Source organism: Gorilla gorilla, chromosome 2, assembly GCF_029281585.2.
Source record: "Gorilla gorilla gorilla isolate KB3781 chromosome 2, NHGRI_mGorGor1-v2.1_pri, whole genome shotgun sequence".
NCBI lineage: Eukaryota > Metazoa > Chordata > Mammalia > Primates > Hominidae > Gorilla > Gorilla gorilla.
Window position 1 is genome coordinate 72,434,852 of NC_086017.1, and position 16,055 is coordinate 72,450,906.

At 42.0% G+C, this 16,055-nt stretch overlaps 1 protein-coding gene across 12 annotated transcripts in view; it reads right to left on the minus strand.

Moving 5' to 3' along the window:
* The window catches only part of CADPS (calcium dependent secretion activator), a 476,794-nt gene that overhangs the window by 182,544 nt on the left and 278,195 nt on the right, over positions 1-16,055 (minus strand). For all 12 annotated transcript variants that reach the window (XM_055383622.2, XM_019024533.4, XM_055383621.2 and 9 more), the window contains exons 7-8: positions 13,709-13,820; positions 6,262-6,401 (exon numbers count right to left, since the gene is read on the minus strand). In XM_055383622.2, the coding sequence (XP_055239597.1) occupies positions 6,262-6,401; positions 13,709-13,820 (252 nt within the window). The remainder of the gene's footprint in view (positions 1-6,261; positions 6,402-13,708; positions 13,821-16,055) is intronic.

Sequence of the window (16,055 nt, forward strand, 5' to 3'; positions counted from 1 at the left end):
CGTGGTGTCTTGGAGACCTATGAGGAGGAGAGAAGTGTGATGATTTTGAAGAAAAAGAGGTTAGAACAGTGGTACAGCTACAGAAATGGAAGGGGAAAAGAGATTTTAAGAAGATAGCCAAGTGTTACAAACTGTATTCCTTTTGAAGTTTGTTAAAATATAAAAGGAAAATCAGAATTGCTGCAAATTACTCCCGGTTGGTGGACTGTGGTTCATTGAATGAATTAAATGTGGAGTCATGAGGAGCTCTCTGTTTTAGTCAAGCTTCAGGTCCTCAGTTAAGGTTGGATCAAAAGCAATAACTCTGGACCCAGCTCTAATGCTTACTCTGACTTGGGCAAGTCTTTTAACCACTTTAAGCTCCAATTTCTCTAAGTGTAAATGGGGGTTCATTTATTCACTTATTCATCTAAACAATAAATAATTCACTGGACTTTTGCTACATGTCAGTCTCTGTATGAAGGTCCTATGAAAAAAGGAAACAAATTTCCCTTCTGACAAGGAACTCACAGTCTAGTGGGGAAGACAGACAACAAACTAATAAATAAAGAAGTATATGATATACATGATAAGAGCTCTGGTGAAAACAAAACAGAGTAAGAGAGAGAGGGAGGACACAGTGGGGCCAGGTAAGGCTTTCTGATAAGGTATAGAAATGTTGGAGATCTGGGTGAAGGGGAAAGGAAACAGCCAGGACAAGGGTCTTGAGATGGGGGTGTACTTTGTGCCTGGGAGGAAAAGCAAGGAGGCCAGTGTGGCTGGAACAGTGATCAAGACCAGGTATGTAGGGTCTTGTAGTCATGGTAACAACACTGGCTTTTACTCTGAATGAGATGGGGAATCATTGGAGGTTTTCCTGCATTCGAGTGGCAGGATCTGACTTGCGTTTTTTAAAAAAAATTGCTTCACAGTAGGAAATAGACTACCGGGAGGCAGGGGCAGAAGCAGGGAACGGCTTACGAGGCAGGAACAGCAAGTGAAGGGGAGCAGCGATGGAGGCTTGGAAGCCAATGGTGAGATGGAAGCAGGGGTGAAGGGTTGAATTTTAGATTTATCTTGAAGATGGAGTGAAAAGAATTTGATGACGGCCAGGTTTGGTGGCTCATGCCTGTAATCCCAGCCCTTTGAGAGGCTGAGGTGGGAGGACTGCTTGAGACTAAGAGTTCGAGACCAAAGGACTATAAATCATGCTGCTATAAAGACACATGCACACGTATGTTTATTGCGGCACTATTCACAATAACAAAGACTTGGAACCAACCCAAATGTCCAACAATGATAGACTGGATTAAGAAAATGTGGCACATATACACCATGGAATACTATGCAGCCATAAAAAAGGATGAGTTCATGTCCTTTGTAGGGACATGGATGAAACCGGAAATCATCATTCTCAGTAAACTATCGCAAGGACAAAAAACCAAACACCGCATGTTCTCACTCATAGATGGGAATTGAACAATGAGAACACATAGACACAGGAAAGGGAACATCACACTCTGGGGACTGTTGTGGGGTCGGGGGAGTGGAGAGGGATAGCATTAGGAGATATACCTAATGCTAAATGACGAGTTAATGGTGTAGCACACCAGCATGGCACATGTACACATATGTAACTAACCTGCACATTGTGCACATGTACCCTAAAACTTAAAGTATAATAAAAAAAATTAAAAAAAAAAAGAAAGAGGCAAGAAAAAAACCACTGACTGTATATGAGAGAAATCCAATAAGATTAATTGCTAGTATCTCATCAGGAACAATGAAGGCCATAAGGCAGTGGGAAGACATATTACAAATGCTAAAGACTAACGGTAAGAGAATGTGTGCCTTGCTTAAAGTAATGAATCTATAAAAGATTAGAAATAGAAATTAAGCCTAAGTTTTATTTCTCTAAATCAGTTAGTTTAGTAGTATTCAATGGATCTCTGACCTAAATAGACATAAAACTTCCCTGATGTTCTTATTTAAAATGCAGATATTTGGACTACAACCTTAGAAAATCTTAGGCTGGATTTGGCATGGGTTTCAAGAATCTGCATTTGAATGTGCTTTAGAAGTAATTTTATGTGGGTCATTTGAATTACAGTCCAATAGCACAAAGAGATACAGTAAAGAGTGATCATGGAGCTAGAGAGATAAGCACTGGAATCCTCATTCATCACTATCTGCCTATTTAACTGGTGTAAAGAAGAAGTTTCTTGCATTTCTAGTTGTTATAGTTAGTAAAAATGGTAACTCTAATATCTTGTAGACTTGTTGTAAGAATTAAATAATATATATGAAGCTAACCGCCAAATCTGATAGGCATTTGTTTTCCTCTCATTCCCACTTTCTTGCTCATTCTACTGCCGTTCCCATTTTCTGATGCTACCTTCTCCTAAAACCATAATTATTTTCATCTCAAATTGTAACTTATTTTTCTTCTATTATGTCTTTTCACAAGAAAAAAATAAATTTTAACTGAAATTGTCTGTTTGGATAATTAAAATAAGGACATTAAATTTTGAACCTGGTTAGAAAATTAAAAAAAAAAAAAAAAAAAAAGAGTTTGAGACCAGCCAAGGCAACATAGTGAGATCCCACCTCTACAAATTTAAAAAAAAAAACTTAGCTGGGCGTGGTGGTACATGGCTGTAGTCCCAGCTACTTGGGAGGCTGAGGTGGGAGGACTGCCTGAGCCCAGGAGGTCAAGGCTGCAGTAAGCTAGGATAGCACCTTTGCACTCCAGTCTGGGTCACAGAGCAAGACCCTGTCTCAAAAAGAAAAACAAAAATTGATGGTGGATGAGAAAGAAAAATGTCAAGGATTACTTCAAGGTTTTTGGTCTGGGTATCTGGGGGTCGGGGGGGGGCATTTATTAAGATGGGAGAATGATAATACCTAATCCTTGTGAGGTGGTTTCAGTGATAAAATGAGAGAATGGATGTGAATGCACTTCCTGAACTTGAAAACACCATGCAGATATAAAAGATGAAAATTAGAAAGGCATCTAGGAGTTGCTGATTCTCAAATATGCCCAGATACTAACATTTGAAGGTCAAGAAGCAGTGTTAATTTTTCCCATTGACACATTTCTATTCAATAAAGTTATTCTGAATGGCCCAGTGGCTCATTCAAAGAACCACAGTGCACACCAATATTCATAATTCCCAGTGATTCTTATGTTCCTTTTATGTTAGAAAAAACCTTAACATGGGAACAATTTATAACCTCAGCTATGCTTCTTAAAAATTCCTTTTTCGGCTGGGCGCGGTGGCTTATGCCTGTAATCCCAGAGTTTTGGGAAGCCAAGGCAGGCTGATTGCTTGAGTCCAGGAGTTTGAGACCAGCCTGGCCAACGTGGCAAAACCTCATCTCTACCAAAAGTACAAAAATTAGCTGGGTGTGGTGGTGCACACCTGTGGTCCCAGCTACTTGGGAAGCTGAGGTGGGAGGATGGCTTGAGCCTGGGAGGCAGAGGCTGCAGTGAGCAGAGATCACACTGCTGCACCCCAGCCTGAGTGACAGAGCCCCACCCCATCTCAAAAAAAATTTTTCTTTTCCTTTTTTTCTCCCATTTTCCAAGCTGTGACATTGCTCTCATATTTCTACCCTCCTTTACACAACTGGGCTCAGTAAAACTATTTTAAGTTTAAATGGAAAAAAAAATGTACTCCATAAACATTTTTATTTTCTCTGAATATTCCCTTAGGCAACTAAGGTTGCTCACCCCTGATTTAGGCCACATTGGGTCTGATGGTGTTATAAGGCATTCACCGTTCACTTTTCAGAGCTATTTTAAGCTCTCTTGGTGTATCCCCTGGCAGGGGTAATTTTAAAATGGAAGCCTAGCAATATGAAATAGCTATGAAACCTGTCAGAAGTGAGCTACATATTTCTTCTGTCATCTGTAGGGTCAGGGTAGCCTGAAATATGTTAATAATTTTACAAACAAATCAACACAAAAATTCCCCAATCCAAATCAGGTAGTTCAGTTTCTAGAAGAGTGAATGAAGAGAATGTGGGAAATGGGAATTCATCCAATAGGGAAAATAGTACCTGTGTCAAGTGGTTGCTGTGGAGAATAAGTGACACAATAAAACTCCTAGTACAGTGCTTCAGAGAGAACTCGAATGTAGGTTGAGGCACTGATCATTTTTTTAAAGGAAGTTAAAAAAAAAGCAGTTTAGAGGACAGATACATTCATTCATATTCTGTTCTTTATTTTCTCTCTTTGATCTGCCCTATCCTCTTTGTCTCTCTCTCTCTCTCTCTCTTTCTACGTCTGTTCTGCTCACTCGTGCTGGTTCCTTTAGCAAATATTTATGGAGTATTTATGAGGCAGGATTTTGCTAAAGATGAAGATCTTTTCTTGTGTACTACAGAAACCTAATTGAATTATCAACCCCTTTGTCTTGAAAGTAGGATGTTCATCACAGAGGTGGAAGACATATTAGCGAGAAATTCCACGAATATTGTCAGAATATATACCAGGAGCATGATAAGAAGGAAGAACGGTAGACCTCAGCAATGTTTCATGGCATTCTAATTTAATCGAAGAAAACCTGGTTGTACTTCATCCTGGACACTTGACAAAGGACTGAGTGTGTCCTTAGGGCCCTGCACATGCTCCTGTGGCTTTTTCACACCCCACGCAGAAGAGCTTTGCCATAATCCCAGCTCAGGGTTGGCATAATTTGGCCTCAAGACAATGCAAAGCAAATTCTCTAAATCCAAACCAAACCTTGGGTTGAGTCACTGGTCTCCAGCTCACAGGTGACCTTTGCTTCCTCTGGAACCCTTCATACCTGAACCTCTCTGGTGCCCTGACTGGTAGGTCTTTGTTTTTCTCTGGAACCTTGGGCTTTTTTTGCTTCCTAGAACTCTGAGGCACCATGGCTAGGCTCCTGTTCTTTACTGTCTGACTGCATGCTGCTGTGGTCTGCTCATCTACTGGGAAGTTCAATTCCTGTCCTGGTCACGCCCTCCTGGACTTCATGTGGGCTTCTGTTTAAACCCGTCTTAATCACAGCTAGGCCCTGAAATTGGGTTTGTGAATTCCCCAAACCTCTAGTACATCTACCCAACCCTCTTTTTTTTTTTTTGAGATGGAGTCTCATTCTGTTGTCCAGGCTGGAGTGCAGTGGTGCAATCTTGGCTCACAGCAACCTCTGCCTCCTGAGTTCAAGCGATTCTCCTGCCTCAGCCTCCTGAATAGCTAGGATTACAGGTGCCCACCACCATGCCCAGCTAATTTTTTTGTATTTTTAGTAGAGATGGAGTTTCACCATGTTGGTCAGGCTGGTCTCAAACTCCTGACCTCAGGTGATCCTCCCGTCTTGGCCTCCCAAAGTGCTGGGATTACAGGCATGAGCCACTGTGCCCAGCCGTAACCCTCATTTTTAATGGCACTTTTAGTACTTTGAGCTTTATCATCAATATATATACACCCAAAAAAGAATTAACGAGACCTCTCTAGGGCCCAGAGGGGCTAAGCAGAATGATAGCCAATTGGCAGTGTACCTGCAGAATACCCGCCAAACACTCCATTCCCTTCTACTAAACTTTCCCTTTTCAGAGTTACACGATTATCATGTTTTCTGAGATAATGACATCCATGTGATTTAGTTTAATAGGTCATGGCTCAGCATATACTCAGTCACCAACAAACATTTTCTAGAAAAATCACTGGTCTTATTTGTAAAAAAAATATGGCATCTTACCTATTCTTTTTGCTTTACTTGAAATTAATTGGTCATTTTTCTCAAACCTTAAGAAAATGAAGATGATCACAAATTTTCTATTTTTTCTCATTCATTTAAATGCTGCACTAAATACTAAAATATATTAAATGTGAGTTGATTGAAGGTGGCCTCTCCCTGCTGCTCACACCTCAAAGATGTGGGTTGCTGATTGAGGTGCAAGTGAGTCATATGCAGAGTTTGAATGATCTGGATGCCTCCGACAAGGTACGCGGAGCCTGTAAGACCTCTCCAAACCAGAATCACCTAGCATGCTGCTAAGAAAGTTTTGAATTGTCCTAGAAACCCTATTAGAGAAAGAGAAGGACATTTTTTTATTTTGACAGCAAAAATGCAAATACAGTCATCCTAAGAATTGAGGAAGTTTACAGTAAATATCAAAGTCAAATATTTTAATATGAATTCTTTATATTTCCTTCTACATAGTTCTCTGAAGAGCTTGTGTTTGTTTCTGTTTTCGTTTCGAGAAATGAACAGACGTGTGTCCAAAACTGCTAGTTGGGGAAGAAACACTTACCCAGAATGCTTCATGTTTTGAGGCTTATCCATTCGGACAGCAAGTTTGATTTTGAGATCTTGGTCGGGGCAGTTTTTGGAGACTGTCATTTTGTGCCACTCTGACTGTTTGGGGCTGTTCGGGGTGGGATGGAGAATAACCTGTAGGGGAAAAAGGACAAGCAACTAGAAAAGAGAAGCACCATTATGTTTTTATAGATTAGAAACTTTGATTCTGAGTAGTGGAGTGACTTGAACAATTCCCACTGTGGAGCAGCCATGCCTGGGGATAGAAACACATTCTTTTGATCCTTCCTGGCTAATTTTGTAAAAGTAAAGATTTCTGTAATTCTGTAATGATTCTGTCATGAAAATCAGGATCTCTGTGATTCTGCTTTGACTTTTCTAATGTTCAGACGTACTAAACAAACCCAGAATGGAGAATATTGTCCACACATTATTCTCTACATCTTTGTATAAGAAGATGGATGCATAAAAGGAAGAAATATGCTTATATATTAGACAGTCCTTTTAGTCCACTCTTTTTCTCCATTCTTTAGGATTTCTTTCACTTTTCAAGAGGAGAAATTCCTCAAGGCCCCCAGGGGAAAATGGAAGGAGACTTATTAGATGGATGAGAAATGTGAGACTCAGAGAAGGAAAGGGACTTGCTTGGAGTCACACATTTCAACCTGATTTCACCTGGCCTGGAAATCTTATCACACAACATCCAACTTTGCCCTGGCATGGAGGAAAGCACACATGACTTGAAGAAGGATCATTTCTTAGGAAACGCCTTTCATCAGTGTGCTTCAGAGATGGCAGTTTGATTTGGGTCTTCTGCATTCATTCTTATTGTCTGGAATTCTGAGAGTGAAACAGGAAGTGAGTAACTCACTAAATCCACTTTTCGCTTTGTGATCACAGAGTTCTCAGGAGACACATGGGATCTGGGGAATATGCATTTAGGGAGGAATTGAATATTTGGAAAATCCTTGAAACTAAGGGAACATAAACTAAATATAGGCACAACAAAAGCTGGGCTTGCTAAGATTTGCTTCTGTGATGGCAGCATGCCCTGGTTTGTGGCACATTGTTTTGGCTGTTTTCAAAGTATTTATTTTCTCTAGGTGCAGGGATGGCAGGCCCCTTTCCTGGGCTTCTTTCACCTCTGGAGATGGCCGTGAGGGGCTCATGGTCTTATGGGTGGACACTCTGGCCTTCTAGATGCTGAATCAGCTTCACTAGTCATGCAAGCTTGGCCCATGCTTGAAGGGCAGACACATATGGCTCCCTGTGTGATTGTGAAAGAAGACTGCTGAGAGGAGGAGGAGGAGGAGGTCATGGCAGAAAAAAAAAATCAGCCCACTTAGATGTGCTTCATTTATGCCGATTTCTCAGCCCTTCTCTTTCTGGGCCTGACCCTTTTTCTTCATTAAGTTCCCTGTCTCTGATGAAATATACATTCTTGCTAACCACAAATTTCAAGTCTTCCCACTGTCTTATGACATGATTGAAATACAGAAAAGCCTGATTTTTCAGAACAGAGGCTGTCAATGTTTTTTGATCATGCCCTACTTTAGTACAATGTTTTTGAGCAATTAGCCCAGTATCTGTATACTAACATTTTATATTACATAAGTTTACTTTGTATTAATATATTACCTTATCACATATATCATAAAATATACAAAAATCAAAGATGGGCTAAAGATTTAAAAATCTATATTTTGGAATAACTTGCTAATTGTGGTGGCTCTGGTGTTATTAGCTATCTTTAAGGTACCACATATATTTAGGGCAAGGTACATTGTTGATGACATTGGTTATAAATCTGTGGTTTGAGTTGTCTTCTCAATAATTTCATCATGTCTTGACTGACATCTTGTCCCATCTGATTACACTGACATTGTTTTTATCTCATGATATGAGTGACAGAGTGTTTGCCAGTAGGTCAGGTGTTATCTCCACCATTTTCTTGTTTGCCAGGCTTGCATTGCTAGTACTACCTCCAAATCAGAGCTTTTGTGCAGTTATCTTCTGAGGTCGCTTATTTTGTAAAGGTTGATTTAGTTAGAGCTCCAGCGTAAAATGTATAAATTCACTTAACTGGCACCAGAGAACTGCAGCATATCATAGGACAGGTGCTGGGAGGAAATGAGTGAGATAGGGCACTGCTGGGTTGTGGAGACCTCTCCCTTTTCTCCAGGAACTGCCTGTTCTTACACGTCACCCTGTATCATGTGCCACATCCCGAGGCCTGACACTTTGTGGGAGCTGCTGATCTCAGTGAAGCTGACCCTCCATCCTGAGCTGGTCTGGTCTAAGAGATGCAGGGGTGAGATGTGCTGGGAAGCCAGAAAGGGAGGTGCCGGTAAGAGACACCCCATCCAGGGCCAGAACCGCGGTAAGTAAGAAAGGCCCTGGGCTTCTGTCTGCTCCTGCCTGTTTGGCAAAATCACAGAGGGAGCAGTGCTCTGGGCACCCGCAGCTCATTAACAGGCCTTTCGCCATATGGATTCTGGGCGTGCTTCCCACTGGCAATATGGTGTCCATTCGTGACGCAATAGCCGCAGCTCATTACCGGCTGTGCCACAAAGACTTCTTCCCCTGTGCAACTGCTTGCTGGGGAGCCCTCTTTTCCAGGGTGGATGGAGAGATGAAGTGACCACAGCTCTCTTCTGTCTTTGCCCCCACCCTGCCATGCCTCTGACAGGCTGATGACTCATTTGTATGTGTCAGCACTGCTGAATTATGAGGGTCCTTCTGGGTGCACATGAGTCCCAAGCAGACCAGACACCTCATCTGGACATTCCAGGCTGCTAATCAAGCACTTTGTCAATTCAGCCGAGGACCATGTGTGCTGCACTTTGATGTGGGGATGCTGATGTGGCCACCACGACCCACCCCCTGAAGTAGCTGCACTTCAGCCAGCCGTGGCTTCTCCTAGTTTCCTGGGCACACAGGCAGGGCCTGCTAGGGGGCTGCTTTACCCTTAGCCTTTACCTGACAGATCCCCTCCTCGACTTAGCCTATATCTCTTCAGTACCTCTTGCATACCCCAGGAAAGAATCCCTGTCCCTGAGACTGTATGACTGGATTCTGCCTTCTTGCTAGGTGCTTCATTTCCAGGTGTTTCTTTCTTTTTTTTTTTTTTTTTCCTAGCAGAACACTTCCCACAATGCACTATAATTTCTGTTTTTATGTCTGTGTCCCTTATGCTTTGTGAGGTTAAGGGTTTTTACCTGTCATTATTCCTATTTGCTCTGTGCACAGCACAAATGATCGGACACAAGGCCTACAATCCTATAATATTGCAGGGTTGGGAAGGATGCAGGAAAACAGGCATTCTCTTATGCCATTTGTGGAAGGATCAATTGGTGCATGCACTTTAGGGGACAATTTGGCAGTATCTGTCAAATTTCAAATTTCAGTCAGCAAAATATTTTTTGAAAATTTATTCTATAGATACCCACACATATACAAAGAAATAAATTCAAGGCTATTCACTGAAGCATTGTTTATACAGCCAAAGATGAAATAATATAAAAATTCATCCACAGAGGATTTGTTAAATAAAATATATCTACATAATGGAATACAATGTAGCTATGTAAAAAGGAGACAGGTCAGTCTGGGGTCATATGAAAACTAATCACCAAATATAATGACTTCAGGCACCATGTAGAGAAGTGTGTATATAGTAGCTTCCAGTTGTGCTTTTTTTAAAAGAGGGGGAATATATACATATGTGCTTATATATGCTATGTTTGTACATGCAGAGACTATTTGGGGAAGGATACCATAAATTGAAAACAAAATTTTTCTCTGGGAAGGGATACTAGGGTGAGATAGAAGAGAAAAATTAATTTTCACTATGTATCAATTTTAACTTGTTTTCACAATGTGCATGAATTTTTTTTTAATTAAAAAGGTTATTAAAAACAAAACATAACCCTAAAGAAAGAAACCAAAAAGTGGTTGAATAAGTAAATGTAACACCAGGATTCTAAACATGGGTCTGCTAAGTGTGGGAAGAATTACAGCATAGAAACACTCTCTCGTGAGGTCCAAGTGTGGCTTCACTGCACTCTTAGGTCACCCAGCTGCTGCCCATGAAGATGCTGCCAGCAGAGGGTGTCCAACCAGCACAAGAGCCAGGCAGGCCAGCTCCACTGCAATTGGCAGAAAGTTTCTTTGGCACAAAGGAGGGGTAAACTAGCATCTGGGGGAATGTATGAGGGGCCTGAAGAAGAGAATGAACCATTATGAAATGAGTGTGTGGGGCTGTGGCAAGCCCATGGTCTTCACCACCACAGCACAGCCCAGGGTTTTATTTTTGTGTAGGGACAACATAGTGTAGTGCAAATAGCCCTGGAGATGAGGCAGCATGATTCCTGAAGTAACTGGACCCTCTGGCCTCAGCATGCTCTTCTGTACAAGAGAGGTGATGACTGTGGCTGCCTCAGTAGGGTTGTCTTGAGAGAGCACTGAGGGGCTGTGCACAAAGTCTTTGGGACAGTGGCCTGGCCCATGCATGGGTCCCTGACTGGCTGGATGGCTCTGGAGAAGTCTCCTGCTTTCCATGGGAGCAAGTTTTCTCATCTATAAAACAAAGGATTTCAATATGTCAGTGTCCTTAACTTTTCTGAGTAGACACGGCTTTGAGAAGTCAGTGAATGCTTTGGTAGCCAGTCCAGAAAAATGCATATAGGCCCAGGCACAAACACATTTGTAAACTATTTCCAGGCTGGGTGAAGTAGCTCACGCCTCTAATCCTAGCACTTTGGGAGGCCGAGGCGGGCGGATCACTTCAGGTTAGCAGTTCAGACCAGCCTGGCCAACATGGTAAAACACTGTCTCTACCAAAAATACAAAAATTAGCCAGATGTGGTGGTATGCGCCTGTAATACCAGCTACTTGGGAGGCTGAGGCATGAGAATCACATGAACCTGGGAGGTGGAGGTTGCAGCAAGCCAAGATCATGCCACTGTACTCCAGCTTGGGCAACAGAGAGAGACTCCAGCTAAAGAAAAAAAAAATTCCAGGGCATCCTGGATCCTTGGTCTTCGGAGGCTCATTGTGGACCCAGGTTGAGCATCCTGGGCTAGTCAGTTACGCTTGTTCCTTCTAACACTAATATTCAGGGTCTGTGAGACTCATGATTCTTAACATCTGCCTTACTGGAAAAGGAGAAATTTGAAGAAAAATGAAAGGCAGGATAATTCCTCCACTCTATGTGTGAATCTCTTTCCCTAGGGACAGAAATGAGTATCGTTTCTCAAAGAAAACAGCTAAACCTTTTCTTTTCTTTCATCATCCCCTTTCCTCCCACTTTTCTGGGTAGGGACACTGTTTTTTGTTTTTGCTGTTAGCTTTATTTACTTTTCGTTTTACCTCCATCTGTGGTCTATGCTGTAGTAATACGACTCCAGGTTGATTCTATAGATGAAAGCCAGATTGGAAAAATGGGTGAAAGAAAGGAAGAAAAAAAGGAAGCATAGGAGATGAGTTCTTGCTGGCATCGTTAGGTGTGTGTGCCTGTGTGCTTGTCTGGGGTGGTCTCTCATTATGCTATAGATGTTATATGAGAGGCTCAGAGAGATTCTCTGGGCTGAGATCACATAGCTTTCAGGAGTGATTATACATTAAACCAGAATGAAATAAAATTTGTATTTATTTATTTATTTTATTATTATTATTTTTGAGATGGAGTTTCACTCCTGTTGCCCAGGCTGGAGTGCAATGGAGCGATCTTGGCTCAGTGCAACTTCTGCCTCCCGGGTTCAAGTGATTCTCCTGCCTCAGCCTCCTGAGTAGCTAGGATTACAGGTGCCTGCCACCACTCCCGGCTAATTTTTTTGGTATTTTTAGTAGAGATGGGGTTTCACCATGTTGGCCAGGCTGGTCTCGAACTCCTGACCTCAGGCGATCCGCCCCCCTCGGCCTCCTAAAGTGCTGGGATTACAGGCGTGAGCCACCGCGCCTGGCTGAAATAAAATTTATTGAAAGTCTATGTGCTGGGCTCTGGGTATAAGGTAGTGAACAAAATAGTTTAGGTTTCCATCTCTGTGGAGATTTTACAGTCCAGTGGTGCAGACAGAAGCCTGAATGTCTGTCAATTCTGTTTCTTTCTCTCATTGGTGATCACTTTAGTAGTATATGTGAACAAGGAGCTGAGATAGCAAATGAAGGGGACTGAGCTGTCAAGAAAGGACTCTCCAAGGAGGTGGCATTTATGCAGAGAATGCATTTATGCTTTTTGAAGGGTTGGGAGGTGTGGAGATGACAACTGATAGAAAGTCCCCTGAGGAGGGAGAGAATTTGGTTTATATGAGGGATTGAAATTTGGCCAATGATGCTGGGGTATAGTAGGCGGGGAGGAATGTGGCAGCAGATGGGGGTGAAGAGGTGAGCAGAAGCCAAATTAAACGAGTTCAGATTTTACCACAAGCAGGTGGGGTTATTGGCAAAATCAACTTGTGAAAATATTACTGGCTTCTTGGTGCAGAGTCAATGGTTCAGATGCAAACAGAAATTTCACTATTATCTCTGTGGTTTTTAAGGGGGTTGGTACCACCTCTCAGGGATGTCTCAGAAATTTTCATGATGTTTTGATTGACAAAATAATTGGTGCCAGTCCCTGTTGGCACTGAGTGGGTGGGTCCAAGGATGCTAAACATCCTGCAAGGAATGACATGATGCTCCCTAGTGAGGCATCTTCCTGCATCCCATCTGACTTTTGAATATTCCCATGGGATATTGGTGGAGGTGAAAAAATCTGTTTATAATGAACTATGTGGAGATCTTAACTCTTGTCTTACATTTCAAATCAAAGTCTTTTTGGCACATTTCTAAGGAAATCAAGGAAACTTTACAAGTATTGCTTAACTGTCAGTAAATCGGTTTACTGATCCTCAGGCTTAGGAGTCACCACTACAGCATACATCCACACCCCACAGTGGATTTTTTAGCTGTCACCTTCACAGTGACTCTTCATATGGGAGCAAGCAAAGCACTCCTCTATTAGATCTTTGAGTATGTAAATTTTGAAGTTTTTTATTATTACTTTACTTCCTTTTGTTCTCTCTTATGTCATTGCGTTGACTTTAACATTGTCAGGTGGGTGGGCAGTTAAATCATCTAAGAACTCCACTTTAAGACAGTAAAAGACATTACAAATCTTAACTCTAAAGGATGTTTGGGTCTGATAGTATTGAGAACTCCTGCTCTATCTCCTGTAGGGCACACTCTTGTTAGTCCAGGTTTGTAGAAGAGAATCTGAGGCTCAGAGAGGTTGAGGAACTTGCTTAAGGTCACCTAGCCAATGTAGAGTGGAGTCCAGGATTTAAAGTTCAAAACTGAGCCTCTCAGCACTTGGCAATGCTGCCCCTTGGTGACCTGTGCACTGGAGACCTAGCTGGGGAAATCCTCTCTGTGGAGTTCCCCTTGTGATAAGAAGTGCTTACCCGCCCGAGCTCCTTGTCCTCCAAGGCCAGGACGCCTGTGCTCTCTGTGAACAGCTTCACCTTCACAGCTGGCAGTGCATGGGTTGTGGAGAAGTCACCCTGGGTGCCCCAGCTGCAGACAGAATCAAAGAGGTCATTGTAGACATATCTGCCTTGATGAGTCTAAACTATTCCATTGTTTCCAGGTCAGGTGAATGCAGGGTTAACCCAAGGCAGCATTAGCTGTCACATCCTCTTCTCCTCCCCTTCAAAGCTGCCAGAGTAACAAAAGTGTTAACTTGTTAGGCAAATGAAAGACAGATGCTCAGAAAGTTGCCATGGTCTTCACAGAGCACTATAAGGAATGACTTGAAATTAGCACAAACTCATGTTGGTGAGAACTTGTTCCCATGCATTTGCTGTATCTACAAACGATTCCAGGGAAATCACTAATATTTCATTGCATCCTTTGACTTCCTCATTCGTGGAAACTGCAGTTGTAGATCTTGGGATGGGGCTTCATTTGGTTCAAGCCAACACCTGACTTTCAAATGAGACTTCAACAATAGTGATGGGGCGGTGGGGAGCCCCATTTTCACTGGCATTCAAAGATGAGTTGAATAAGGAGATTATGGAGCTCCACCCTGTTAAGGTCAAAGAGAGATAGGAAGGGAGAAGGATGAGGATGTGGGAAATGCCATTCCCTGCTCATAGTTTGTGGATATCAGAGTCTCAGTTTTCCATACTTGGGAGCCTGGCTTACCCAAAATCTGGGTAGAGCACCAGGTGTGGCTCACATGAGCCCTTGATGTGCCCTTCAAATGCAGCCTCTTCATTCACTCATTATTATTCTTACAGAGAATTCATCTCTATCCATTCTGTGCCTGCAAGCAGAGTGATCTTCCAGAAGTGTTAACTGGATTGCATTGAGCCCCAGGTCCATGGCACCTGTTCCATTGCACTCAGGGGGCAATCTGGACCCCTACCTATGGACTGCCACTCATCTGCTCCAATCTCACAAGCCTCCTGACTCTGCCATCTCAGACCTGTTATATGTATGTCTCCTCTGTTGGCAATGTTTCTCCCCACCCATTCACTGGGCTATGTCTTTGGGGCTCAGCTTAAAACCACTGTCCTTTGATCTCCCAATCTAAACTGGGTTCTGGTATTAACCTCTCTTTAGCACACTATTTAATTTTGCATCTTAGCAATCACTGGATTTAAATTATTGATTTGTGTCATTGTTTTATAGCAGAATCCCCTAATATTCTGTAAGCTCCATGAGCACAGGGACTGTGTTTTTATGTTGCATACCCAGAACTTAGCACAGTGCTAGACATATAGAAGGAACTTAACAAATATTTGTTGAATAAATGAAAGATGCCAAATATAATGTCTTTTACACAACTAGAAAACAGCATAGATACAATTTCATTTAGAGAAGTTTTTCATTTTACTTTATACAATGACCAACTTCCATACTTTAAAATGCTCATTATGATTTTTAATGATTCTATAATATTACACTTTCTATATGTACCATAATTTATTTAGCCATTGTTCGATTATTGAAATAGAATTGAACATTAATTTTGTTTTGTTTTTTGAGGTGGGGGTCTGACTCTGTTGTCCAAGCTGGTCTCGAACTCCCGGGCTCAAGCAATCCTTCCACCTCAGTCTCCTGAGTAGCTAGGAGTTAGATATTAATTTTTGATTTCATCTCTGATTGTTTCCTTGGGATAGAGACCTAGCTAGGAGATCACTTCTTTCATCAACAAAAATTTAGAGATCTTACACTGTTGCAGGAGCTGTGTTCCTCAATGCACACTTTCAAGGCTTGAGATGCCTATTCCCAAAACGCTTTCCACAAAGGCAGTGACTATCCTGCCAACATTTGGGAATGAGAGTGCAAATCACAGGGCTTCCTTCTTGCCTGTTCTGAGTATCATTATTCACTTTTTCTTCTGGCCTATTTTATCTTTGTTGTTTTCATGGATATTTTGTTGACTACTAGTGGGCTTGAACATTTTACCCTGTTTGTTGGCTGCTTATATTCTTCTTTTGTAAATTATGGAAACCTGCGTCCTAGTCTCAGTGTTGTCTTCAAACAAATAAATCCTATTAAAGACACAAGGAATCTAGTGACAGTTGACAAAAGAAGACCAGAAAAATTGAGATGAGGGGAAACCAGATCCATGGGGATCTCAGTGCATGAAACCACTGAGAAAGCACAACAGACCTAGTAGAGACAGAGAGGACATGGAGGAGGCCATGAGATAGGACAAAAAGTGATAGGTTTCAAACACATTAGCAAAACGTTTGAGGTACAGATAGAAGCTCCTAAGTGGTTGTCAGCAACTGCAGCAAG